Below are 27,749 nucleotides of genomic sequence, written 5' to 3' on the forward strand. Positions count from 1 at the left end.
TGGAAAACACGAGAACAGCATCTATAAACAGATTCTCGAGAGACAATAGGGAGTAATTTCACACCCACCCACTAACCACGAAGATATACAATTGAGAGAGAGAGAGTAAGGCCTTGCAAATCAATGGGTAAGAAATATACAATTGTGACCAACTTTGCTGCCATCTGACCCATTAAAAATACATATTTTGCTAGTATTAGTCACTTGAATAAACATTTTCTATTTGTCAGCATGTCCCTGACACGTTAGCTGCAGGAACCTTAGGTGGATAATTTGTCAAGTCAACATCAATGTGAGAGAGATCATGGGACAATGAGACACTATTTGATGCATCTATCAGCAATGAAGAATTCACTGCCTCTGATTTCCCAGTTTGACAGCCAATCCCAGCATTTTCGGAAGTACTGCTAGCAGAAGAGAGACTAGAGAATTGTATATATTCCAATTTGTTTGCAGATATCTTCTTGCTTTTCCTAACAGTATCCATCTCTGTACCAGTTGGGACAAAAGTCCTCGCCCTGTATTTTTTTGCTCCCTCATCACCCTCGCTATGATTATAGAGCACGTAATCATGATAAGTCGGAGCAAACTGCATTAGTGGAAGAACATAAATTTGTGAAGATACATTTGGTTATACAGTAGAAGGCAAAACGGAAAATGAGCATGTTGCCTGGTTTACCTGGTGGACAGTGTCATGGTAAAAGTCATTAAGTTTAAGGGCATGGCCAAGGCTAGCCAAAAAGCCATGAGAAGGACCAACATTAGCTCCAGCATACTCCTTGTATGGAAAGGCAAAAAGATGGCCGGCAGCAGCAATAAGCATCTCAACACAAATTATAAAATTCTGAAACTCTGCAGCTTCCTCGGTATCTTTAATAAATCGAGCCTTCGCAGCAAGAAACACCAGAACTCCCTGGAAGTCAGTTACGAAGAAGGATATGAGAACTTGAAGCTTGAAATGGACATAACTTTTAAACACAAGAATATATTCCGTGAACCAAGAGCCAGTAATTCTCTGTCTAGAATTTCAGTATAAACTCTGTTACACACCATTGCATGACCAAAAAATAAAAGGAAAACTAGCCCTTTAAAAATACATGACTTATCCAAGCTAAGTTAAAAAGGTAATCCTCAGCTTTGTCAGCAAGCAAACTACCACATTTCAAAAGCAGAAAAGGTAAAAGCAACCATTCCTCCTTAATAAAGATTTGTTATTTTATTTTATTACATAGGGTAGGGGCGGGAAAAATGGAGGAGGAGATTACAAGGTGAGGAATCGAACCCTCACCAACTACGACTACCTACTAATCTTCTACCCTTATCCTCGACCTCCATATCCTTCTATCTAGGGTCATGCCCTCACTAAGCTGAAGATGTGTCATGTCCTGTCTAATAACTTTTCCTCATTACTTCTTCGGCCTACCTCTACCTCTCCTTAGACCCACAATTGCCAACTTCTCATACCTACTCACTGTGGCATCTGTGCATCTCCTCTTCACATGCTCAAACCATCTCAGTCTCGCTTCCCTCATCTTGTCAATAACGGAGGCCACCCCCACCTTGTCACGAATATTTTAATTAATCGTATCTCTCCTAGTATGTCCCCACATCCATTTCAACATCCTCATTTTCACGCCGTGATAACTTCCCTTTGGAGAGTTAGTGACTGACCAACACTCGGCCCCATATAACATAGCTGGTCTAACAACTACTCCGTAGAACTTACCTTTAAGTCTTTGTGGGACCTTCTTATCGCACAAGACACCGGATGCGAGACCACAGTCAAACGAGAATCAAGCAAAAATGGCCATCTAGTGAACAGCATAACAATTCTAGGCGTAAAAGCATTCCCAATGGGCATCAATAAGCAGTTGAAGAAAGATAACCACTTAGGAAAAAACGCAACAATGTGAAATGGTTTTTCCCGTGTGCACCAATAAGCAGTTAGTAATAATAGTTCTAGAGTTTAACTGTTTTGCTGGACTTGTGAAAGCAATTTTTTAGCTAACAGAGCCAATGAAGTGAAAAGCATCAAACCATGCCAGATTTGGTGCAATAAGGCCAGTGATAAAAGATTATAGAAGGTTTCTTTACCAAATAATACAGAGTAAATAAATGTAATTAAGCACAATTCAATTTCAGTGGTGGATACAGAATGTGATTATATAAATTTATAGAAAGATGGAAAATCCTACCTGCCAGTAAGTAAGGAATACAACAGATTTGATTATGATAAACTTTGGAACTGGATTAAATGGCTGGAGCAAATCTCTGCATGCCACGTAAAACAAGATCAAGGCATAAAGTGCCATCGAGTATGAGATAGTATAGATAATTGTGAGGTAGAGGTAGGATTGCATTGGACTGAAATTTCCATCCTCATATTTCTGTTTTGCATAAAGTATGAATGTGACTGCCACTAATATGGGCTTGAGGATCACAAACTGCAAACATCCCTGCTTGCACCTCCGAATAAAGCGCCTGCATAGCTTTGACATCAACAGAAATGCAGTTTACAAAATATAAAACACGAGATGAAATCTCGAATCATCTAACAAAATTTATAGCGTTCAGTGTTGTCAAAGGCACGCTTAAAGCGCGCTAAAGCCCTGAAACGAAGCTCAAAACATGTTGAGTGCTTCGCCTCGCTTTGTGGGCGCTTCAGTGTCGCATCAAGGATCTAAGGTATTCTTTTTCTTACCAATGAGTATATTCCTGAAAAGACGACACTAAACAATTGATATTTCACTTTATCGTAATTCTTTTCAATTTCTTTGTCCATATATTTGTTATTCATGCTTATAATTATTGGTCTTAGACTACATATACATATTTTTACTTTTTCTCCAGTTGCGCATTTTTCATTAAAGCCCACGCTTTAATTATGCTTTGCGCTTAAAGCCCCAACGGACCTTAGAGCTTTTTTGCGATTTTCGCCTTTGATAACACCGATAGCATTTCCGCAATACCTACGCGATTAACTAAACAGTACAACATGGTGAAAATTAATCTGGTGGCAAGGATCAAGGGAGTCGTTAAGTGGCTCAAGACAACTGAAAATCCATTGACGTCCAAATATTAGATAAAAACTAAAAAGGTCCAAATAATTAATGTTCATTTATGGTGGAGAGAGAATACTATTTATTGACAAATTGCAAAGAAATGTGGCTTCCTGCAAGAGTATCTTACCCATCCAAAGGAATTGGAGGAAAGCAGCACGTCATCAGATACCAATTAGGCTTTATAACTCGGCCACTCAGATTTAGAACAACAGCTCCTGGGCCACCTACCCATGCCAGGCAGAGTGATAGAAAATTATATATGACCCAAGCCTCATATCTGAAATGGAAATTAGAAATATTAAATCCATGAAGTTTATTATTTAGCTTCAAAGAGAAACGTTTACACACCATCTCAGTTCAAAGGATACATCGTATACAAATTTATAACCAAACACCCCCTTCCCCTAAAAAGCTTTTTCTTTTGGCATGCTTGAATAGGATGGAAATTAACAAAGAAAAGATTGAGTCAATTACACATGAAATATTTACAAATGAGCTAAAAATGTCAAACAATGAAGGCAAAGCAACAAACAAATATAAACCAGACTCTCCCATATTGATGTAAATTTTTGAAGATAATAGGAGTAGAAGGGCTATGAGTGAGCCAAACATGTGAAATCCAGATCCCGCCATCCCGGAGAGCCCATGACTCTCCCATATTGATGTAAATTTTTGAAGATAATAGGAGTAGAAGAGCTATGAGTGAGCCAAACATGTGAAATCCAGATCCCGCCATCCCGGAGAGCCCATGCATGAAGATATAACTTAACACAATATTTATTTCTGTATAATTGAAGTATTTATCCAAAAAAAGAATAGTCTCTATAACTGAAGCCACTACACTCCTCTTTCCTCTAAAGTCCAAAGAAATGTGGCCGGAGCTTTGAGGAAGTTCTTCCTTCGATCAGTCAAATGCACTCACAAACACCAAAAAGAACAACAGTAGCAAGTTTATGGATACAGTATGTTAAGCCTCTATAATTGAAGTTAAAATGATCCTTCCCTTTTACTCCAAAAAAAAAAAAAGCGAATGATCCTTCACTTCCTCTGAATTCAAAGATATGCGGTTTAAACAAATATCAAGTTTAAACACAAACACAACCACCAAAAAGAGTAACATCCCAAGTATAGGGATCTCATAGTAAGATAGATAAACCAAGAATCAATATAATAAAACTAACCTAACAAAGAACATACAGACATGGATCATAGCAAGTCTAATATTGTTTCCATTTCCTCTCTATATGCTGTAAGCATCAACTAATTTCTGTGAGGTTTCCGTCAATGCATAGTCACCAATAAGAGTTCACAAAGACATTATAGTTTTTGCAGTAGTTCAAAGGAAGTTTCAAGCCATTTCTCTCTAAGATCTTTAAAAAATATCGGTTATTGTCATAATATTATTGATGTAAGAAAACCATCATTAAAGTGATGCTGGGACAGAGTACATCCAAAAGAAGACTTTCTGGTGAGTAGGTAACGAACTTAGAGAGTCAACAAAAGCCTCCGGCTCTAAAACATTTGCCGTGTTCTTGTGTAACGACCCGACCAGTCGTTTTGAGCTCTAGCATGTCATTCGGCGGTTTGAGACCCTGAGTAGCTTCACTATATGTAAAATGACTTGCATGTGCAGTTGATTTCGATTTTCGAAAAGTTCGGAGTTGATTTGGGAAGAATAATTCTCAATTCGGAAGCTTTAAGTTGGAAGAGTTGATCAAGGTTTGACTTTTGAGTAAACGACCTCGGAATAGAGATTTGAAGGTTCCTATAGGTCGAACTTGGGCGTATGTTCGGGTTGAGTATCGGATGGTTCGGGAGCAATTTGGCGCTTATTATCGGAAGTTTGCATTTTGAAAGTTTTGAATTTGCTAAGTTTGACTTGGAGTGGACTTTGGTGTTATCAGACTCCGGGTGGTGTTCCGGGACCTTGGATAGGTTCATTTAGTTGATTAGAACTTGTGTGTGAAGTTTGGTCGTGATCCGGAATGTCTAAGTGTGATTCGGACGCGTTCGACGAAATTTGAAAGTTAAGAGAGGGATTTTGATCGTCGATTCTTGGTTTTGATGTTATTTGTGGCGTTTCGAGCCTTTGGATAAGGTATGGGGACTTGCTGGTATGATTGAACAGGGTCCTGGGTGGGCCTCGGGTGTGTTTCGGGATGGTTTCGGACCATTTCCCTTTGATTTGCAGCTGCTGGTTTCTGATGTCTTTGGTACGCATCGCGATCGCGGATGGTGCGTCGCGAAGGGTGCTCTGGAGTTGGGGGCTATTGTTCTTCGCGATCGCGGGTGATGCTCCGCGTTGGCATAGTGGTCTGAGTTGGGGCTTCGCGTTTGCGTGTTGAGGCTCGCGTTCACATAGGGGTTGAAGCCCGGCTGGGGTGAGTTGGTTTTCGCGAACGCGAAGAGGTCTCACCTTCGTGGTGGAGAGGATGTTCGTGTTTTGTGATCGCGGAAGGTCAAACGCGATCGCGTAGGCTATTTTGGTAAGCAGGGGTGTTTTTGCTTCGCGAGCGCGAGCCTTTTGACCGCAATCGCGATAGGTAACGTCTGGGCAATGTATAAGTTAGCAATTCGAGAATTTGCTCATTTTTATCTTATTTCTCTCATTGGAGGCGATTTTGGGGCGACTTTGGAAAGGCATTTTTATCATCTAAATGTAAGTGATTCCTACTCATTGTGAGCTAAATACACGGATTATATATGAATTTTAACATGGAAATTGGTCGACATAGTGGGATTTTGGAAGAAAACCTAGAAATGGTATTTTTGAGTTTTGACCACGAAATTGGACATGGAATTGGATATAAATCATATATTTGAGTTCGTGGTGCTATGGATAATATTTATCATCAAAAATTTTCGGAATTCGGGCACGTGGGCTCAGGGGTTGACTTTATTGACTTTTCGTGTGAAGTTAGGAATTATTTGTAATTGTTAAATTACGAGTCTTTGAGTATATTTTGATTGGTTTGCACGTTCTTTGACTAGTTTCGGATCGTTTGGTATTGGTTTGAGGTGTTAGAGATGCGTTGGAACCGGTTATCAGATTTCGGAGCGAGGTAAGTCTTCTATCTAACCTTGTAAGGGGAAATTTACCCCGTAGGTGTTATATTTGCTACGTGCTACGTGTTATGGGAGCTACGCACGCATGAGGTGACGAATGTCTGTGTGTATGGAAGATTCTTGATTATGTTCGGGTAGACTTAGGCCCATACCATGTTTAAATTGTACTATTTGAGTTATTCTTGCATGCTTAGATACATTAATTTATGTTTTTGTCTGATACTAGACTTGCGTAGAATATCGAACTTTGCTATTATAGATACTTGACGCGCTACTTGATTAGTCGCGGAAATTATACTCCTTTTTCCGGATATCTCCCGCGTTGTACGTGTTTGTTCGAAAGTTTCTTGAATTTCATAACTCATATATATATTCGTGAGTTGGGCCAGTGACCCGTCATGGACCTTGAGATCACGAGGAAGAGGAGGAAAAGGGCGATGTATAGCCAACATAGGATCAAGTGGGGAGCCTTGACGGAAGCTAAAGCGCAGGAGTTAGGGGTCAAGTTGGTGACTACGGGGGCTTGGAGGAGTAGTGGGGACGCAAGCACTATGTGGACCACGACTGCGCAGTGCATTAGGGAAGCCGCGAGAGAGGTATTAGGGGTCTCAAAGGGTTTACTCTGGTGGTCACAAGGGAGACTGGTGGTGGAATGGAGAGGTGCAAGGAAAAGTGGAAACCAAGAAAGCAACGTATTTGAAGCTAGTGGAAAGTGTAAACGAGTAGGAGAAGAGGGCGAATAGGGAGTATTATAAGTTGGCTAAGAAAGAGGCAAAGCTAGCAGTTACGGCGGCCAAGACTGCAGCTTTTAGTTGTTTGTATGAGGAACTCGAGGGCCGAGGTAGGGATAAGAAGTTGTTTAGGTTAGCCAAGGCGCGAGAAAGGAAGGCACGTAACTTGGACCAAGTAAAGTGCATCAAGGACGAAGATGGTAGAGTTTTGTTGGATGAGGGGCTTATCCGTCGGAGATGGCAGGCCTACTTCCACAGTCTCTTGAACGAGTAGGGGGACAAGAGCATTGTACTGATGATTTGGAACTCTCTGGGAGTTGTTGTGACTTTGGGTATTGTAGGCAGATTAGAGTTGATGAAGTTGAGGGGTTATGCGTAAGATGAGCAGGGGCAAAGCGACCGGGCTGGATGAAATCCCGGTGGAGTTTTGGAAGAGTGCGGGCAAGGCAGGCTTGGAGTTGCTCACTAGGTTATTTAATGTCATTTTTAGAACAAAGAAGATGCCTGAAGAGTGGGAGGTGGAGCACGATGCATGTATACAAGAACAAGGGTGATATCCAAAATTGCAATAACTATCGGGGTATCAAGCTGCTTAGCCATACTATGAAAGTCTGGGAGAGAGTGGTAGAACTAAGGGTGAGGAGAAGTGTGTCTATTTCCGAGAACCATTTTAAGTTTATGCCGGGGCGTTCGACAACAGAAGCCATCCACCTTGTTAGGAGATTGATAGAGTAGTTTAGGGAGAGAAAGGACTTGCATATGGTGTTCATCGACTTAGAAAAGGCGTAAGATAAAGTTCCGAGGGAGGTTTTGTGGAGATGTTTAGAGGCTAGAGGTGTATATGTTGCCTACGTTAGGTTGATTAAGGAAACATATGATGGAGTAAAGACCCGAGTGAGGACGGTGGGTGGGGGACTCGAACCATTTTCCGGTTATGATGGGGTTGCATCAGAGATCGGCACTCAGCCTTTTTTTATTTTCCCTGGCGATGGACGTACTGACGCGCCACATCCAAGGGGAGGTGCCGTGGTGCATGCTATTTGCAGATGATATTGTATTGATTGACGAGACGCGAGACAGTGTCAACGCGCAATTAGAGGTATGGAGGCAGACCCTGGAATCTAAAGGTTTCAAGTTGAGCAGGACCAAGATAGAATACTTGGAATGCAAGTTCAGTGGCGAGACTCAAGGAGGGGAAGGAGAGGTGAGGCTGGACTCGCAGGTCATCCCTAGGAGAGGAAAATTTAAGTACCTTGGGTCTATTATTCAGAGGGATAGGGAGATTGATGAAGATGTCACACATCGTATTGGAGCGGGATGGATGAAATAAAGACTCGCTTTCGGTGATTTGTGTGACAAGAAGGTACCACCGAAACTTAAGAGTAAGTTCTACAAAGTGGTGGTCAGACCAACGATGTTGGATGGGGCTGAGTGTTGGCCAATCAAGATCGCTCATGTCTAGAAAATAAAGGTAGCAGAGATGAGGATGTTGAGATGGATATGTGGGCACACCAGGTTAGATAGGATCAGAAATGAGGTTATTCGCGACAAGGTGGGTATGGCCCCTATTGAGGACAAGATGCGGGAAACTCGGCTTAGGTGGTTTGGTCATGTGAGGAGGAGGAGCACAGACGCTCCTGTGAGGAGGTGTGAGAGGTTAACAGTGGAGGGCATACAGAGAGGTAGAGGTAGGCCAAAGAAGAGGTGGGGACAGGTGATTAGGCAAGACATGGCGCAGTTTCAGCTGACCGAGGACATGACCCTTGATAGGAAGGTATAGAGGTCGAGGATTAGGGTAATAGAGTAGGTAGTCTAGAGTGATCATAACAGTAGTATTAGCACGCAGTCTCGCTTTCTATTGGTAGTAGGTTTTTATGACTAACCGTTGTTTTTTTTCATTGTTGACCACCTTACTATCTTGTTGTTTTTATTCTGCTTTTATATGATTTTTGGTATTGTCCCTTGTCTATATTTTTATTAATGTGGTGCTTATACTTTCCTGAGCCGAGGGTCTATTAGAAACAACATCTTTATCCTCACAAGGTAGGGGTAAGGTCTGCGTATACACTACCCTCCGCAGACCCCACGGTGTGGGATAATACTGGGTATGTTGTTGTTGGGCCAGTGACCCGTCAAAATTTCACTATTCTTATGGGATCGGGCCATTCACCTCGGCTGTATTATGAGATGCGTCTATGGATCAGGTCGTACGACCTCGGCGGTGTACACTATTATTACGGGATCGAGTCGTTCGCCTCGGCAGAATCGTGTGTAATATTCGATAAGGAGTCGGCGTACCTATGAGTCCTTCTGACTTGAGATGTGACATTTTATTGGTTATTGATCTTATATATGTTCCACTCGAGGTAATATTCAGTATTTGGGGATTTTGGATTTATTCTTCTGTTGAGGATCGTGTGATGCACATATATATGTTTTTCATTGCTTTTACTATCCACGTTTTCCCAAATATCCTAATTAAGCATCAACAACTTTTTTTTAATAAAAGCAACTATGAGTCAATAGAGCCATTTAAATCAACGTCAAATTACTGCAGGAACATCATTTTACAGTTTGGCGAGATGACCGAACACTGTTAAGTCAGAACTCTCCTCCACCATTCTTGCCAACTTTTCTCCATACTCCTATGCCAGGAAAGTAAGCTCATTTATCACGCAAACTATCTAAATTCGACTCATAATACTCAAATAGATTGCAAGGCAACAAAGCAATTATTGGGAAACCAACTAGTTAAGCAAATTTATCAGAATCGCAAAAAATTCCACATTTCAATTTTCAATTAAAAAAGATAGAGGTTGTTATTGCTAGAAAAGGGAGGGTTATACTTTGAACTCTTTCACACAACTGGAATGAAATAATACGTTACCAAGTTCCATCTGCCAATCAAAGCCTGCTCAAAAGTCCAAGTGACCCCCACCCGCACCCCAAAAAATATTTTCTCAGAAAGATATAAAATAAAGAAAAAGTCATAAGCAAAACGAATCCAAGATCCTAATCGTTTCCTAGAACAAGGATTTTGCAACACCAGCATCATAATTTTTTCATATCAACTTACAACCAAAAAATAATTACTAGCCGCATCTCTCTCAGTTTTGTATCTTCGCTCAAAATTACAATTAATTCCAGAATATACACTATAAACTGTGTGTAATAGGGGTGGTGGAGTAACAAATGCTTAATTTCTCGTGTCTCCTTGTACTTGACACACTAACTAATGTAAATTGTTCTTTTCCTCAAATTATTTGGTGTTATGATGGCTCCCCAAACTACTATCCAAGTGAATAAAGGCACTTTCCTCAGTGTTATAGGAATTCAAATTGAGGCGTGAGAAAATTCCAATTTTCTCTCTCGTAATTGGTATTTGTCATTGAAGGGCAGTTTGTTGAGCTCTCCTGCCTCCCCTCCCCACCCCCCCAAAATAAAACCCTACAGATATCTTCTTATACGTAGATACCATAAGATTCCACCTTGGGCAACTATTTCTGTTTGCCACATCACAGTGAAGATGGGCTGAAAAGCTTTAAATTAAGAGACATTTCTGCACCTTTTTTTTTTTTGATGAAATAAGATTCTTCATTCCAAGGCATCAAGAAGATGCAAAATTACAAAGAGGATAAGTGTTAGCTCCATTACAACAAAAAGCTTACTTAGCACAGGGAGCTAGCCACAACACAAAAGTAGAAAGTAGCTAAGTTAGAGCAATTGAGCCAATGAAATCTACCAGGGAAACTACATTATTTACCGGGGTTAGAGAGTTCCAACTAAATAGGTACACAAGGCATTTAGCTTTGAGAGTGGATAGGAGTTGAAATGCCATCAAAACAATCCTTTCTTGCCAAAGGCACCAAAAAATGCTTGTTGGGATCATCTTCCAGACCTTCTTGATGGTTCTGTCAACTTTCCAACTGTTCCAACCCTCCACTGCCTCCCAGATACCCTGTGGTTGTGTCCAGCTTATACCCAGTATAGAGAGAAACATATACCACATGTCTGCTGCCACTGGACAATGCAAAAATAGATGATTGATTGATTTAGAGTTTTGCTGACACAGGTAGCATCTATTGACCAGCTGAAAACTCCTTTTACAGAGATTGTCTTGGGTGAGGCAAGCATCTTTGAGTGTTGTCCAAGTGAAGCAGATAACTTTTGTAGGGAGCTTTGTCCTCCAAATAAGCTTCCAAGGCCAAGAGTCAATGATTCCATTGTGCTCGCACATGCGCCTGTAGCCTGACTTCACTGTATATGCGTCTGTACCACACCCTATCCAACTAAGCCTGTCTTGGGTCTGCTCATTTATGGTAAAGTTTCCTAATCTACCAAGTAGAACAAATAGACTATTCAGCTCCCCGTCATGCATGTTCCTTCTGAAAAGTGGAACCCAAGAGTTTCCTAATCTATATTGACTTACTGTGGAGTTGGGGTCACTAGCAATCAGGAATAGCAGTGGAAAACTCTCTTTCAAGGGGCAGTTGTCTAACCAATTATCTTCCCAGAATCTTACATGCAACCCATTCCCAACCTTGAAAGAAATATTCTGAGAAAATTCCTCCCAAAGGCTGCTGATGTATTTCCATGGCCCAACACCACGGGGGGTCTACTGAGTTTGGTACACCAGTGGCTCTGTTGACCATGCTTGGCTATCACCACCTTCTTCCACAGGCTAGTGTCTTCCTCACCAAATCTCCCTAGCCATTTCATTAGCATGCATTTGTTGTGCTTTGCTACGTCTTTAATTCCAAGTCCACCAAGGTCTTTAGGTTGAGTCACTTTGGCACATTTAACCAGGTGAAACTTATGTCCCTCGCTATTCCCCTTCCATAGAAAATTCTTCCTGTTTGTCCAGCTGCTTGAGCACTTTGCTGGGCATAGGATATAATGACATGAAATAGGTTGGGATACTGTCAATTACACTGCTAATCAAAGTTAGCCTACCACCCATGGAGAGATACTGCATCTGCCATGTCGCCAATCTCTTCTCTACCTTCTCTAACACCCCATTCCACACTTCAGCGGATTTGAATTTGGCTCCCAATGGTAGGCCAAGGTATGTGGCAGGGAAAGAGCCAATGCCACAGCATAGAATATCAGCTAGAGCCTCTAAGTCGAGAACTTCATTAATTGGGTTTATTATGCTTTTTGCCATGTTGATGTGAAGTCCTGATATAGCTTCAAAAATGAGCAGAGTTAGATTAAGATATTGAACTTAATGTGTCATCTGCATAGAGCAAATGTGAGACTCAGATTGGATTCCCTTGAGGTCTTCCAACACTAAAACCATCTAACCAAAGCAACTGCTTTGCTTTGTCCAACATCTTGCTAAGACCCTCCATAGCTAGGATGAACAAGAATGGAGACAAAGGGTCCCCCTGCCTTAAACCCTTTTGGGGTGAGAAGAATCCTACTGGGCTCCTATGTATGAGAATTGAATATTTGACTGTAGTCAAGCTGTATTTAATCCACCTAATCCACCTGCTACCAAATCCCATTTTCCTTAGCATTGAAAACATGTATGACCAGTTAACTTGGTCGAATGCTTTCTCAATATCCAGTTTGCACAAGATACCTGCACTTCTTCTGCACCCGAAATCCGGTTGTATCCTCGTTTCCTACTGTGACAGAATCATCTCATCCTTTCATTGTACTTTTTTACATAAGCTACACCATATGATTGAGTGGTCTGTTGGGTGCTCTGCCTCTCCTTGTCTCTTCCTAACTTCATCCAGAACCTTTAGAGGGAATTACATTGTTTCCCAATTTAGAAGATGGTTTTTTTCCTCCCCCCCACATACACTATAAGAAGTTTCTTGTAAAGTTTTCCAACCTTTGTGCCAACATACATGGTGTGGGTAGACAACAACAACAACAACCCAGTATAATTCCACTAGTGGGGTCTGGGGAGGGTAGTGTGTACGCAGACCTTACCCCTACCCTGGGGTAGAGAGGCTGTTTCCGATAGACCCTCGGCTCCCTCCGTCCAAGAACTCTCCACCTTGCTCTTGGGGTGACTCGAACTCACAACCTCTTGGTTGGTAGACAAAAATGTAATATTTCAGCATGCTAGAGAGCCGATAGAGTGCTCTTTCTCCCCTTTGACAGATACCTCTTTGGTCATCCAGCAAGTGCCTTTTCAACTCTCTCAACAAGTGGTTCTCTAAGATAAGTCGGTCAATTGCACCCACAGGTAGTTCCAGATAAGTCACGAGGATGGAGCCAATTCTGCTCCGAGGATTTGAATTTATGGAAGGATGTGGTCTATTTGATTTTCAATTATCCTACATCTCAGCAAGCTCGTAGCTAAACTGTTTTACTTCTCTTTAATAAACTTTAAGGCCTTTCCAGCTGTCCCACGTACTCCTAGTCGAAGCTTCTTGAGAAGCTTTCGCTTTGTTGACCTAATATGTTGTTGGAGGCTTTAAAGTTGGACCGCTAACTTGGTAGTTCAACAACTATAGCACCTACAACAGCATATCAGCTAGTTTCCATTATATTAGTTATTATTACTTTGGATGTCTTCATGTTTGGTTGACCCAATGAGTTAAAGAATGATTTTACGTCTTTGATATGGAAGAAGCATCCATAATCCTTTTGCAGTAAATTCAAGTTTAGCTTAAATGTTATATATCATAACATATTGTCTGTTAAGGTATTATATATGTTTCAAAGCTGAAAAGCAAGTATAGACATAGTAACCAAGTCATGCGTGGTCATCCGTTGGCTGCATAAACACATTTCAGAAAATCAAGGGCATTGCAGTTTCAAACCCTAACTTTGCACTCAAGTCAATAATAGCTTCCTAGCCCATTAACATAAGATAAAATATAGAGTATTCAACGTAATCAGTACCAGTCTCATGAGACCAAAACTATAGGAATCAAAAGTTCATTGTATTTAACTATCCATGCATGGGATTTAAAGAACTAGGAAGAGTCAACAACCTAGAGAGAGTAGGCTTACGAAAAAGAACTTGCTATAGTGAACAACTATGATTTTCGGTATGTACATCACTAAGCTATTCACTATTAATATCATCCCATCTAGCATTCATGGTTGCTACTAGTTGCAAAATTTATACTCAGTTTGGCAAAAATAGCAGCAAAATAATAGGAACAAACAGCATTGTGATCTTATCATAGTAACATGAAGAATAAGTGTGTACATCAAACCCACTAAATACTAAATTGAACTGTACTTACATTTCCCGTATGGAATTAAAATAGATGGCGTTCTTATTTAGAACGAGTGACAAGAATGACATCAGCGCATAAACCTGTCAGGGAGACAAGGAGAACTACTTTAATTTATCGAAGTGATAGCAGAAATTGAAAGATGGAATGTAACTATGAATTTCTTAAGGATTTCAGAAGTCAAGCTTGTTAGTTAGCACCTATGTACTGGGAACAATCATTTGTTAACCAACATTAACACCATTGTGTCCAGATATAAATAAATAGGATGACCTTCTGGAAATAAATGCAAAATTTGTGGCTAATGCAACATACTCTAACAAGTCCATAAAGCTGGAGTACTCACTGTGAATAATAGCACCTTGAATTTAGATTTGAGGGAACACAACAATATCCTCTATGCAATAAAGCACAAAATCCTACAACTAATTCTGCCAAAATTATAATCGACAAAGCTCCATTAAACAACTGCATTTAAAGCCCGCTTTATGCACTGAAGATTTACTTTGACTTATCAAGAAAATTCAGGTCAGATACCATGTAGCCATTTTTACGATGCTAATACTATTTTTCTGGATTCTATTGTTACGGATTTATTGTCTCTGAGCCGATGGTCTCCCGGAAACAGCCTCTCTATCCCTTCGGGGTAGGGATAAGGTCTGCGTACACTCTACCCTCCCCAGACCCCACTAGTGGGATTCTTCTGGGTGGTTTTTGTTGTTGTTGTATACCATGTAGCCATTCTTTCTTCTATTCCAAGCCAAAGACAATATAAGAAATGAACTGCATCTAAGGTCAATACTGTTAGTTTACAGATATGTATAGTGTAGTTTTGTCCCACATTGGAAGAGCAGATATATCTCCTTGTATTGTATTTATTATCCAATATCAATAACATATTTTCTCCCGTGCTTTCGTGCTTTCTCACATGGTATCAGAGCATTAGTGAGAAACCCGTCGTTGTGCATCATTCCAGCGACTTCCGGGAAGAAAGACCTCTTCGCCGTGCAATTTTCCGGCGACTTAGAAGGTTGTCCGTAAGCAAATCACTTTCTGTAGGTGTTGGGCAAAAACCAACACCACCACAAGACTCCTCAGGCTCCGGCGACCAAACCCCAGTCAACCCCACCTGAAAACACACGTCCACGCGCCCTCACGCGCTTGGAAAAGAAAAAAAATTCCGGCGAAATATGACCCACGCGCCGGCGCGTGAGCACTGTTCCGGCCAGATTTTGAAAAAGTTCCAGTTGAACATTAGGATCGCCTGGTAATTCCGATCCTACCCTCACTGGTTTTGTTTCATTCCGACCACTTTGAGTTTTCCGTCAGCTATAGTAGATTTCGGCGAGCTACAGTGTTTCCAGCGTGAACAGTGTTTCCGGCGCAGAACAATGATCTGTTTTCCTGCTGTAAACAGTGTTTTTCAAGCTTTTTCTTCAATATTTTCACAGGAGTTACTTATTTCTACTATTTCAAGTTAACCCTACTACTACAAATTGTAGCGACTTCTGAGATAGCTTCTGTTGTTCAAACAGGTAATAGCGTGACTTGTTTCTCCCAATCTTCATCCTCTCAATCTTGGGTCATTGATTCAGGTGCATCAGATCATATTTCTGGTAACAAATCTCTTTTCACTACTATTTCGTATTCTCAATCTCTTCCAAAAGTCACAATGGCCAATGGATCTCAAACAATGGCAACTGCAATAGGTCAAGCAAGCTCACTTCCTTCCTTACCTTTAGATACAGTCCTTTATGTTCACAATAGTCCTTTTAATCTCATAGTTGTTAGTCGCTTTAGCCAAATCACTTAAATGCGCTATTTTATTTCTTGATGACCATTGTTAGTTTACAGATATGTATAGTGTTGTCTTGTCCCACATTGGAAGAGGAGTAATATCTCCTTGTAGTGTATAGCTATAAATAGGGACCTCTTGTATTGTATTTATCATTCAATATCAATAACATATTTTCTCTCGTGCTTTCTCACATAGTATCAGAGCATTAATGAGAAAAGATCGTTGTGCGTCATTCCAACGTTAACCGGGAAGAAAGAACTTAGCCATCGTGTAATTTTTCCGGTGACCTAAGGCTTGTCTAAGTGAAAGTCACTTTCTGTCGGTGTTGTGCTAAAACCAACACCACCACGAGGTAGATCACCTTCCGACGACCAACCTCTGAAATTTTATCCGGCGGAAAAGCCGCCACGCTCCTCCACGCGCCGGCAACAACTTTTCCGGCGAGGGTTCCGGCAATTTTTTCGCGAAGCTTCTTCAGGACAGTGTGCTCTCCTTAAAATTCCGAGCCTACCCATCTAATTCAAATCAAATTCCGACCACTTTAATATTTTTCCGGTGTGAACAGTGACCTTTCCGGCCATTTTTTGAAAACATTTCTTCAGGACAGCTTGCTCGCAAAGGAATTCCGAGTCTATCCATCCTGGTTACGACAAATTCCGACAACTTTGGAATTTTCCGGCGAGCTACAGTGTTTCCGGCGTGAAAAGTGTTTCCGACACAGAACAATTTTCTGTTTTCCTGCTGTAAACAGTGTTTTTCAAGCTATTTCTTCAGTTTTCTCACAGGAGTTACTTATTTCCACTATTTCAAGTTAACCCTACTACAACAAATTGTAGCGACATGGGAACCGATGCTTTGAATAGTCGGATGGTTTCTTTAGCAGAGTATATTGAGTTCCTTCACTATAAAGCATGTAAGCAGACATCTTCTGAGATAGCTTCTGTTGTTCAAACAGGTAATAGCGTGACTTGTTTCTCCCAATCTTCATCATCTCAGTCTTGGGTCATTGATTCAGGTGCATCAGATCATATTTCTGGTAACAAATCTCTTTTCACTACTATTTCGTATTCTCAATCTGTTCCAAAAGTCACAATGGCCAATGGGTCTCAAACCATGGCAACTGCAATAGGTCAAGCAAGCCCACTTCCTTCCTTACCATTAGATTCAGTCCTTTATGTTCCCAATAGTCCTTTTAATCTCATAGTTGTTAGTCGCTTAGCCAAATCACTTAAATGCGCTGTTTTATTTCTTGATGACCATGTTTTTATACAGGAACGCAGTACGGGGCGGATCATTGGTACCGGGCGTGAATCAAACGGACTTTATTACCTTATCCTTGCTAAATCACATGGACTCACATCTTGTCTTCCTTCTACAACTTGTCCTGTTACTGATTCACCAGATTTATTACATAAACAGTTGGGACATCCCAGTTTGTCAAAACTTCAAAAAATGGTATCTGGTTTATCTCATTTGTCAGCTCTAGAGTGAGAGTCATGTCAGCTCGGTAAGCATACCCGCTCCCATTTCCCTCGGCGTCTTGATAATCGAGCAGAGTCACCTTTTACTTTAGTCCATTCAGATGTTTGGGGTCTTAGTCGGGTCAGTTCCACCTTGGGATTCCGCTACTTTGTCAGTTTCATTGATGATTATTCCAGGTGCACTTGGATATTTTTGATAAAAAATCGATCTGAGGTGTTTTCTATTTTCCAGACCTTCCACGCTGAAATTCAAAATCAATTTGGGGTTTCTATTCGCACATTTCATAGTGATAATGCCCGAGAGTATTTGTCTTCTCCATTTCAGCAGTTTATGAAATCTCATGGGATTATTCATCAAACATCTTGTCCGTACACATCTCAACAAAATGGGGTAGCTGAAAGAAAGAATAGACATCTTATTGAAACTGCTCGTACCCTACTCATACAATTTTATGCTTCATTGCGTTTTTGGGGGGATACAGTTCTTACATCTTGCTATCTTATTAATCGTATGTCATCTTCAGCAATCCAGAACCAAGTTCCATTCTCTGTCATGTTTTCCCACTTACCTTTGTTCTCTCTTCCGCCCCGTATCTTTGAAAGCACTTGTTTTGTCCATAACCTTACTCCAGGAACAGATAAGTCAGCTCCTCGTGCTCTTAAGTGCGTATTTCTGGGTTTCTCGAGAACACAAAAGGGGTATTGATGCTACTCTCCTGACCTCCAGCGGTACCTTATGTCCGCTGATGTTACCTTCTTTGAAACCCAATCATACTTCACAGGTTCAGGTCATCACTTAGATATTTCTGAGGTACTACCAGTTTCATCTTTTGGACATTCAGTCACTCCAGCTCCACCACCTACAGCTCCAGTTATAGCTCCACCACCTATAGCTCCAATTGTAGCTCCACCACCTATAGCTCCAGTTCCACCACCTACAGCTCTGGTTGTAGCTCCACCACCTATAGCTCCAGTTCCTCCACATAATAAAGTTCAACCTTCTGCAGCTCCACCACTCTTGACTTATCATCGTCGTCCACATCCAGCATCAGGCCCAGGTGATTCACGTCCCGCATCAGATTCTGCACCTACTGCGGACTTGTCTCCTCTTAGTCAACCAATTGCACTCCGCAAAGGTGTACGATCCATACTTAATCCTAATCCCACTATGTCGGTTTAAGTTATCATCGTCTGTCGTCAACTCATTTATGCTTTTATATCTTCTTTGTCCACTGTTTCTATCCCTAAGTCTACAGGTGAGGCACTATCTCATCTAGGATGGCGACATGCTATGATTGACGAGATGTCTGCTTTACATGTGAGTGACACTTGAGAGCTTGTTCCTCTTCCTGCAGGTAAGTCTACTGTTGGTTGTCGTTGGGTTTATGCAGTCAAAGTCGGCCCGGATGGCTAGGTTGATCGGCTTAAGGCTCGTCTTGTTGCAAAAGGATATACTCAGATTTTTGGGCTTGATTATAGTGATACTTTCTCTCCCGTGGCTAAAGTAGCATATGTTCGTCTCTTTTTGTCCATGGCTGTTGTACGTCATTGGCTTCTTTATCAGTTAGACATTAAGAATGCTTTTCTCCACGGTGATCTTGAGGAAGAAGTTTATATGGAGCAACCACCTGGTTTTGTTGCTCAGGGGGAGTTTAATGGTTGTGTGTGCAAATTGCGCAGGTCACTATATGGTTTGAAACAGTCCCCTCGAGCTTGGTTTGGTAAGTTTAGCACAATTATTCAGGAGTTCGGCATGACTCGTAGTGAGGCTGATCACTCTGTGTTTTATCGGCATTCTGCTCCTAATTTGTGTATTTATCTAATGGTTTATGTTGATGATATTGTTATTACTGGTAATGATCAGAATGGTATTACTAATCTGAAGCAACATCTCTTTCGCACTTCCAAACTAAGGATCTGAGCAGATTGAAGTATTTTCTAGGTATTGAGGTCGCTCAGTCTAACTCAGATATTATTATTTCACAGCGGTAGTATGCTTTAGACATTCTTGAGAAGACTGGAATGATGGGTTGCAGACCTGTTGACTCTCCTATGGATCCGAATGCTAAGCTTCTGCCTGGACAGGGGAGCCTCTTAGAGACCCTACGAGATATAGGAGGTTGGTTGGCAAATTGAATTACCTCACAGTGACTAGACCTGAAATTTCTTTTCTGGTGAGTATTGTAAGTCAGTTTATGAATTCTCCCTGTGATAGTCACTGGGATGCAGTTGTTCACATTCTTCGGTATATAAAGTCAGCTCCAGGCAAAGGATTACTATTCGAGGATCGAGGCAACAAGCAGATTGTTGGGTACACAGATGCTGATTGGGCAGGATCATCTTTTGATAGACGTTCTACGTCTGGATATTGTGTTCTAGTAGGAGGTAATTTGGTCTCGTGGAAGAGCAAGAAACAGAATGTAGTTGCTCGATCTAGCGCCGAAGCCGAATATCGAGCCATAGCTATGGCGACGTGTGAGTTAGCTTAGGTCAAGCAGTTGCTCAAGGAGTTAAAGTTCGGAGAAATCAGCAAGATGGAACTAGTGTGTGATAACCAAGCTGCTCTTCATATTGCGTCAAATCCGGTGTTCCATGAGAGGACTAAACACATTGAGATCGACTGTCACTTTGTCAGAGAAAAAATACTTTCAGGAGATATTGTTACAAAGTTTGTAAAATCGAATGATTAACTAGCAGATATTTTCACTAAGTCTCTTACTGGTTCTCGTATTAGTTACATGTGTAACAAGCTCGGTACATATGATGTGTATGCACCGGCTTGAGGGGGAGTGTTAGTTTACAGATATGTATAGTGTTGTCTTGTCCCACATTGGAAAAGGAGTAATATCTCCTTGTACTGTATAGCTATAAATAGGGACCTCTTGTATTGTATTTATCATCCAATATCAATAACATATTTTCTCCCGTGCCTTCTCACAACCATGTTTTTATACAGGTACGCAGTATGGGGCGGATCATTGGTACCGGGCGTGAATCAAACGAACTTTATTACCTTATCCTTGCTAAATCACATGCACTCACATCTTGTCTTCCTTCTACAACTTGTCTTGTTACTGATTCACCAGATTTATTACATAAACGATTGGGACATCCCAGTTTGTCAAAACTTCAGAAAATGGTATCTAGTTTATCTCACTTGTCAGCTCTAGAGTGTGAGTCATGTCAGCTCAGTAAGCATACCCGCTCTCATTTCCCTCGGCGTCTTGATAATCGAGCAGAGTCACCTTTTACTTTAGTCCATTCAGATGTTTGGGGTCCTAGTCGAGTCAGTTCCACCTTGGGATTCCGCTACTTTGTCAGTTTCATTGATGATTATTCCAGGTGCACTTGGATATTTTTGATAAAAAATCGATCTGAGCTGCTTTCTATTTTCCAGACCTTCCACGCTGAAATTCAAAATCAATTTGGGGTTTCTATTCGCACATTTCGTGGTGATAATGCCCGAGAGTATTTGTCTTCCCCATTTCAGCAGTTTATGAAATCTCATGGGATTATTCATCAAACATCTTGTCCGTACACATCTCAACAAAATGGGGTAGCTGAAAGAAAGAATAGACATCTTATTGAAACTGCTCGTACCCTACTCATACAATCCCATGCTTCGTTGCGTTTTTGGGGGATGCAGTTCTTACATATTGCATCACTCCAATGACCATTATTCACAGGGTAATTAACTTATGGAATGAAATCCACCTACTAAAAGGCAGTTACAGATGGTAGTCTTTGGCTCTCTGCTTTAGCTATCCAGAATCAAGTTCCATTCTCTGTCGATGTTTTCCCACTTACCAAGCTTCATCCATATCCTTACAGCATTGAAGTTGAAATGATGATGGTTTAAAGGTAACTCGTCAATGCCTAGTATCTTTTTCTATTGGTAAGATCTATAAAGACAAGATTTGGTGTGACGTAGTGAATATGGATGCTTGTCACTTATTACTTAGAAGACCATGGGTGTATGATAGGTGTGCTAAATATGATGAAGACCTTAATACCTATTCTTTTACAGAGAATGGACGTAAGATTATTTTAGTACCAGCTCAATGATGATTCTTTTCTGAACAAATTACAAATAATTGGTCCAATCAATGGAGAAAAGTCTTTGAATGTTGGTATTACTACGGAAGAGCACAAGGAGGAGGAGCATGCACTAGATCCACAAGTTGAGAATTTACCTCAGAAGTTTGATGATGATCCGTTGGAGCATCCCATATGTGAGCTTAACTTTTCACCTAATAGAGATCCTCAATATAATATTAATTTGATTGTTGATTCTATCCTTCCAAACGAGGCAACATATTGCATTAATCTAGAAGTCCATGAAACTTTGCAAACACAACAGGAAGGGTTGCTTAAAAAGGAGTCCATAATGGAGGGTTTGAGTTCATATTTTGTTCCAATTTTTTTCTTGCCCCCAAAGGATGAATATATTCAAGAATATGTAAGAGATCTCAACACAAATTCCATCAATGGTCATGATCTAGTTAAATATGAGAGCGTTGTTGCTGATGAATTCTCAAGAAGATATACTTCGATCTCCAAGCTTGATCCAAAGGTACTTGAATTTGATTCTTCTATGGGATTTTATGATGCTAAATCGAATTTTCTTGGCATATCCCATAAGCACCACATTGACATGGAGAAGTTCAAGATTTCTGAAGATCAAAAGAATATAACTTATGATTGTGGATTAGTGTTTAAAAATCAATTTAAGAGGATTCATTGCAGCAATATTGGTACAAAGTTACTATTGAGAAAGTGGGATTTAGTTCGGCCACATGCTAAGCTTTGTTACAACACGATAAAGCTTTTTGACAAGTTAGAAAAATGCAACTTAGAGCCGGGTGAATATGAGTTCAACTAAAGTATGGAAGTTGCCAAGCTTGTGCCATTTGTGGAGCCTTTAGATTCGAAGACGAGTCTTTTTCAACCAGGGAAGAATGATGTAAAAGAAGAATCTATGTTAAATTTTATTAATTTTGGCCAAGATCATGTTTTAGAGCTCAGGTTCAAATATATGGACGTATTTTCAAGAAGCACAAGAAGTCCAAGAAGCCCAAGATTGATTTCAAGAAGCCAAGACCCTTTCCTTCTTAAAATAGGATTTAGTTTATTCCTTTTAGAATAAGGATTTTCCTTTTAGTAGGATTCTAGTTTCTTTTCCTTGTAGAATATGGATTTTACTTTCCTTGTCTTTAATTATTTTATTTCCTTATTAGAATAGGAATTGTAGTCATCAAAGAAGAGACTTTAGGCCTATATAAAGGGTTTTCTTGCCTTGTAGAATGAAATTGACGTTTTTGAGGCTTGCCCTAGTTTTACAATAGAGTATTTTTCTCTATTTTGTCTTTTTTATCCTTGTTTTTGGTTCCAAGCAAGATGGTGATAGTCTTTATCTTGTTTTCAATTGCGTGTGATGTTTCTTTATCACGTTAATTGATTCCAAGTGGTGACTTTAGGAATTTTATAGTTCTTGACTATGTTGCTCGGACTCTCCAAAAGTGTTGCCGCACCCGTGTCGGATCCTACAAAAATGCACTAAATTTGGAGGATCCGACATGCACCCAACAACATTTTTGAAGAGTCCGAGTAACATAGGTTCTTGATCATTCAAGAACACGTTTCTTGATCTAAATTCGTTTTTTTGATATCATAGAATCATAACTTTCCTTGAACCGGTACAGTATAAATATTTACTTGTTTTGAACGAGTAAATAGTCTTTCTTATAGTTCAGATCGTCATTTTTCACCTCGTGTTTGAATCATCAGATTCTGAGTCGTAAAACTTGAGATACGTTGTTTTTTGAAATTGGCCCGCAAAACCACGTTTTCGTTTCAAGATCTTGATCCTGGTAGGTTGGTTCTTTGTTAACTCGAAGAATCACATCAGGAGTTCGGCATGACTCGTAGTGAGGTTGATCACTCTGTGTTTTATCGGCATTATGCTCTTAATCTGTGTATTTATCTAGTGGTTTATGTTGATGATATTGTTATTACTGGCAATGATCAGGATGGTATTCCTAATCTAAAGCAACATCTCTTTCAGCACTTCCAGACTAAGGATCTGGGCAGATTGAAGTATTTTCTAGGTATTGTGGTCGCTCAGTCTAGCTCAGGTATTGTTATTTCACAGCGGAAGTATGCCTTAGACATTCTTGAGGAGACTGGAATGATGGGTTGCAGACCTATTAACTCTCCTATGGATCCGAATGCTAAGCTTCTGCCTGGACAGGGGGGAGCCTCTTAGAGACCCTACGAGATATAAGAGGTTAGTTGAAAAATTGAATTACCTCACAGTGACTAGACTTGACTTTTTTTTTCCGGTGAGTGTTGTAAGTCAGTTTATGGATTCTCCCTGTGATAGTCACTGGGATACAGTTGTTCGGTATATAAAGTCAGCTCCAGGCAAAGGATTACTATTCGAGGATCGAGGCCACGAGCAGATTGTTGGGTACACAGATGCTGATTGGGCAAGATCACCTTTTGACAGACGTTCTACTTCTGGATATTGTGTTCTAGTAGGAGGTAATTTGGTCTCGTGGAAGAGCAAGAAACAGAATGTAGTTGCTCGATCTAGCGCCGAAGCCGAATATCGGGCCATGGCTATGGCGACGTGTGAGTTAGTTTGGGTCAAGCAGTTGCTCAAGGAGTTAAAGTTCAGAGAAATCAGCAAGATGGAACTAGTGTGTGATAACCAAGCTGCTCTTCATATTGCGACAAATCTGGTGTTCCATGAGAGGACTAAACACATTGAGATCGACTGTCACTTTATCAGAGAAAAAATACTTTCAGGAGATATTGTTACAAAGTTTGTAAAGTCGAATGATCAACTAGCAGATATTTTCACTAAGTCTCTTACTGGTTCTCGTATTAGCTACATGTGTAACAAGCTCGGTACATATGATGTGTATGCACCGGCTTGAGGGGAAGTGTTAGTTTACAGATATGTATAGTGTAGTCTTGTCTCACATTGGAAGAGGAGTAATATCTCCTTGTAGTGTATAGCTATAAATAGGGACCTCTTGGATTGTATTTATTATCCAATATCAATAACATATTTTCTCCCGTACTTTCTCACAAATACGTTGAATCAGCAAACCCTGTGGCAATGCTAATTCTTCATCCTGTCATAATCTTTTGAATAATTATCACAATCATCCACATCTTCTGCATACTTTTCGAATTTAATTGTATAACTTCCATTTTTGACTTCAAAGTTGTACCAACTGCCCCATATCAAAGGTTTTTTCTTAATTTTTTGAATCAATATAAAACTACACCAGTTTCAGATTGAACGGCGTACTTAAATTTGACATGATCTTTTAAGGTGGCATTGGCGGTTGGATTAAAAGACCGTCTAGTTTGGTTTGGCATGTTTAGTTTGTTTTCGTCCTAATTGAGTGATTAAATCTGCTTTTAGGAGGACTTTTTATTGGGTTCGTTCCGAGAAAATTGGCTCCAGTTTTGTTTTATTTTTAGTGATATAACTTTTTACAATTTGAAAGAAGAAAAAACTTTCTTGCAAACTGGCTAAGAGGAAAACATTGACTTTTAAGTAATTCCAAACTTCAATTACTTTAAGTTAAGTCAACCCCGTTTAGATATTGAGTGTTACAACGTAGCCCATTAAGTTCTAATATACCATAATAAGAGGTAAAATATTCTTTTCTATAAAGACATTTTCCACACAGAAAGTCTTTCATTACATCAAAAACTAGTAACATCAATCAACTGTTACCATCCAAAGTAACATAATAAGAATAAAAAAGTTTAACTCTGTCCCTGCTTTTGGACTTGCATACATTTAAAAATAATGAAATCTAGTCGTCCCTTACTTCACATATGCAGCCAAATTAGGCCCTTTAGCATGAGATGAAGGAGAAATTTGTCCCATTTGACCATAGTGTCAAGATCACCAAAACTCAAAGGAGTGACTCTAAACATGCTACTCAGGAACACAATCATCACAGTTCACAGTATATCAGCCATGCACTATTACATTTCAAAATCAAATTTGTAGTCCTAGCTTTAAGTGCCCCAAGAACTTCCTTGCCCCAGATTGGACGCCAGGTACTGACCTACTAAATAGGATATGTTAACACTTTCTTGTTAGTTGAAGGCCTGACGCACCCGGACCCAAGGTGTACCCCTTTCTATAATTGTAAAAGTACAACAAGTTGCTTATTCTAATTGGGACTTTTTATCTCTCAAGCTTATTGCAGTCTATATGAATGCTCAAGAACCTAAATGATTATCCACTTGCATAGCACATAACTTCACAAGTTTTAGCTGTTTTCTAGTATTTTGTACCTTGCTTGAAAAGTAGAGAAACCCTCCCTAGGAGGTGTGCTTCTTACTTCTCAGTAAAGGCATAGTGGAGTCTGGTAGTTCATTCCTAAATAGCTGTCTGAGGCAACCACAGCTAAGTTTTGTAATTTACTACTTGGTGATTAATAAAAAAGTTTAATTACCAAAAACTTCACAAGCTTAACACTGATTTTTGGCCCAAAATCTTCAACTGACCTGAGTGCTCAGTGAATTTGGCACAAAGCAAAATAGTTATAGTATACAAATGGCCTTCTGACATATAATGGTGCATCATTATAAGTGATGAATCTCAAAGGCAAAAGACATGTTCTGATTAATGAGGTGCATCAAACAAGCATAGAGGCAAAGATAAAGCTCAAGAATATGTGAGTCCATTTGCTAAAGATTAATTCGTGTGGGAATTAAACTAGAATACTTGTCGTATAAATTATATGGAGCCCCAAGTCAAGCAACAACTTCAATTACTAAATTCCACCAGTATCTTTAGCATATCATAGCAGACTGAATAATAAAGAAAAAGAAAGTAGTCTACAGTTGCATAATGCTAAAGACTACATAAATGTATAACTTTAAAGGTGAGATTGAGAAGAAGTTACATAATCTCAAACTACATAAACATACTAATTTCAAAGCTACTTTTTTTTAATTTTAAAGGTACTTATCAAAGAAAATATTACATTAATGGAGAGATTGAGGAGAAGACTAAGAGTCAGGAAACACTTACAGGAACCATAAAGATGATCCGGACAATGTATCTTTGATAAGTTGGCTCAGTGTAATTCAAAAGGTGCCTGTATATGTGCACAAGTGCCAGCGCTATGGCACCAAAGGTGCAAGGCAATGCAATAAGGATGTAATATATAGGGCCCATTTGCTCAGCTGATTACCAAGCATCAAAAAACACCCTCCTCTGAAACCTCAGAAGATAACAAAAATGCCAATAGTAAAACTGGTTGATCAAACAAAGAAAGAAACTAGAGAATATTATATGTTTGGTGATGGCTGGATAATATTTTCAAGGATGAATAATTTTAGAGTAGTTGGTTAACACAAAAGAAAACATCTTTTGCCAAAAGGGAGAAATGACTTCCTTTACCAATAAGCACAAGTCATTTCCTTCACAAATATCACAAGTCTTACTCCACATCACTTGCAATCTTATCCCATCACACTTGCTTTAACCGACAGGTAGGGCAGCGCACTAAGCTCCTGCTATGCGCGGTCCGCGAAGGATCGGACCAGAAATATTTTCAATCTTTTATACTAAAAATCATAACGGAACTATTCTCATACCCTATCTTACATCTTGCATATGTCACCAAACATACACCGGAAAATATGCAGAAGATGATATAGTAGTAAAACATTTCTACTGGAAACGTTTTCTTCCACAGAAAGAGCTCACGATTACAAACCTAAAGAAACAACAGTGGTTCTCTTTTTCACGATTACAATTCAAGTCTTGATTGGAGATACCACTGCCGTCCGAAAAAGGAAAACCCAATCCCCCAAGGGTGATTCCCTGTAGCAAAAAGTCATAAAGTGAGGAAAGTGTTTGATAGAATTACAAAATTTAGAAGTGATTAAGACAGCTACTACTACGCCTTAATCCTCTATATTCTTTTTGTGCTCCAATACTCAAAGTTTGTCTAGTGTACAAGCAATTGGACAACATAAATTAAAATTGCAAACTAGGTAGAAGTCCAACTAACCTTGTCAATGCAATTGGGGAAGAAAACTGAGTTACTAGAGTCCAATCGCTCGAAGAAGACAGTAGAAGGATAGATCTAATTGTTTGGTTTAAGGAAAATATCAACAAAGTGTCGAGCAAAAGTTAATTTGCAAATGATTTGACTGCGGGAGGGCATATATTCAATTTCCATAGTCTGACAATGAAAACAAATTTTGTTTCACTTACAAAATAATAAATCTCATATTTTTCTCGATTTTTTTAAGGAAAAAAGAAGGTTTAATTGTTATTAGCACAGTTTAGAATTTAGAATTTCTCAACTTACTCGTTTGCCTAATTTAGATAATTGATTTACAATCGCCAAACATAA

General features: G+C 39.9%; 1 protein-coding gene across 5 annotated transcripts; it reads right to left on the bottom strand.

Annotated features, from left to right (window-relative positions):
• On the bottom strand, window positions 1–27,655 carry LOC104117754 (uncharacterized). Of its 5 annotated transcripts, none has more exons than XM_070196889.1 (8): window positions 27,402–27,655; window positions 26,786–27,211; window positions 26,414–26,599; window positions 14,074–14,147; window positions 3,190–3,339; window positions 2,196–2,481; window positions 680–913; window positions 1–589 (listed from the first exon to the last, which is right to left on the bottom strand). In XM_070196889.1, exons 3-8 carry the CDS (start codon window positions 26,558–26,560, stop codon window positions 227–229), a joined length of 1,254 nt encoding a protein of 417 aa, XP_070052990.1. In that variant the 5' UTR covers window positions 26,561–26,599; window positions 26,786–27,211; window positions 27,402–27,655; the 3' UTR covers window positions 1–226. The 5 variants fall into 5 exon arrangements, with proteins under 5 accessions (XP_070052990.1, XP_070052989.1, XP_070052991.1 ...); XM_070196888.1 differs by having other exon boundaries at window positions 27,105–27,211; window positions 27,402–27,654; XM_070196890.1 differs by lacking the exon at window positions 26,786–27,211.
• Window positions 27,656–27,749: the final 94 nt, after the last annotated feature.

The sequence above is a fragment of the Nicotiana tomentosiformis genome, chromosome 3, assembly GCF_000390325.3.
Source record: "Nicotiana tomentosiformis chromosome 3, ASM39032v3, whole genome shotgun sequence".
In the NCBI taxonomy this organism is placed as follows: domain Eukaryota; kingdom Viridiplantae; phylum Streptophyta; class Magnoliopsida; order Solanales; family Solanaceae; genus Nicotiana; species Nicotiana tomentosiformis.

Coding starts and splice junctions, on each gene's coding strand:
- LOC104117754 (XM_070196890.1), bottom strand. CDS start 26,560: ATGGGCCCTATATATTACATCCTTATTGCATTGCCTTGCACCTTTGGT. Junction 14,148..26,413: donor GGATCATCTTTATGGTTCCT/GTAAGTGTTTCC, acceptor TCTCCCTGACAG/GTTTATGCGCTGATGTCATT. Junction 590..679: donor ACCATGACACTGTCCACCAG/GTAAACCAGGCA, acceptor CCACTAATGCAG/TTTGCTCCGACTTATCATGA.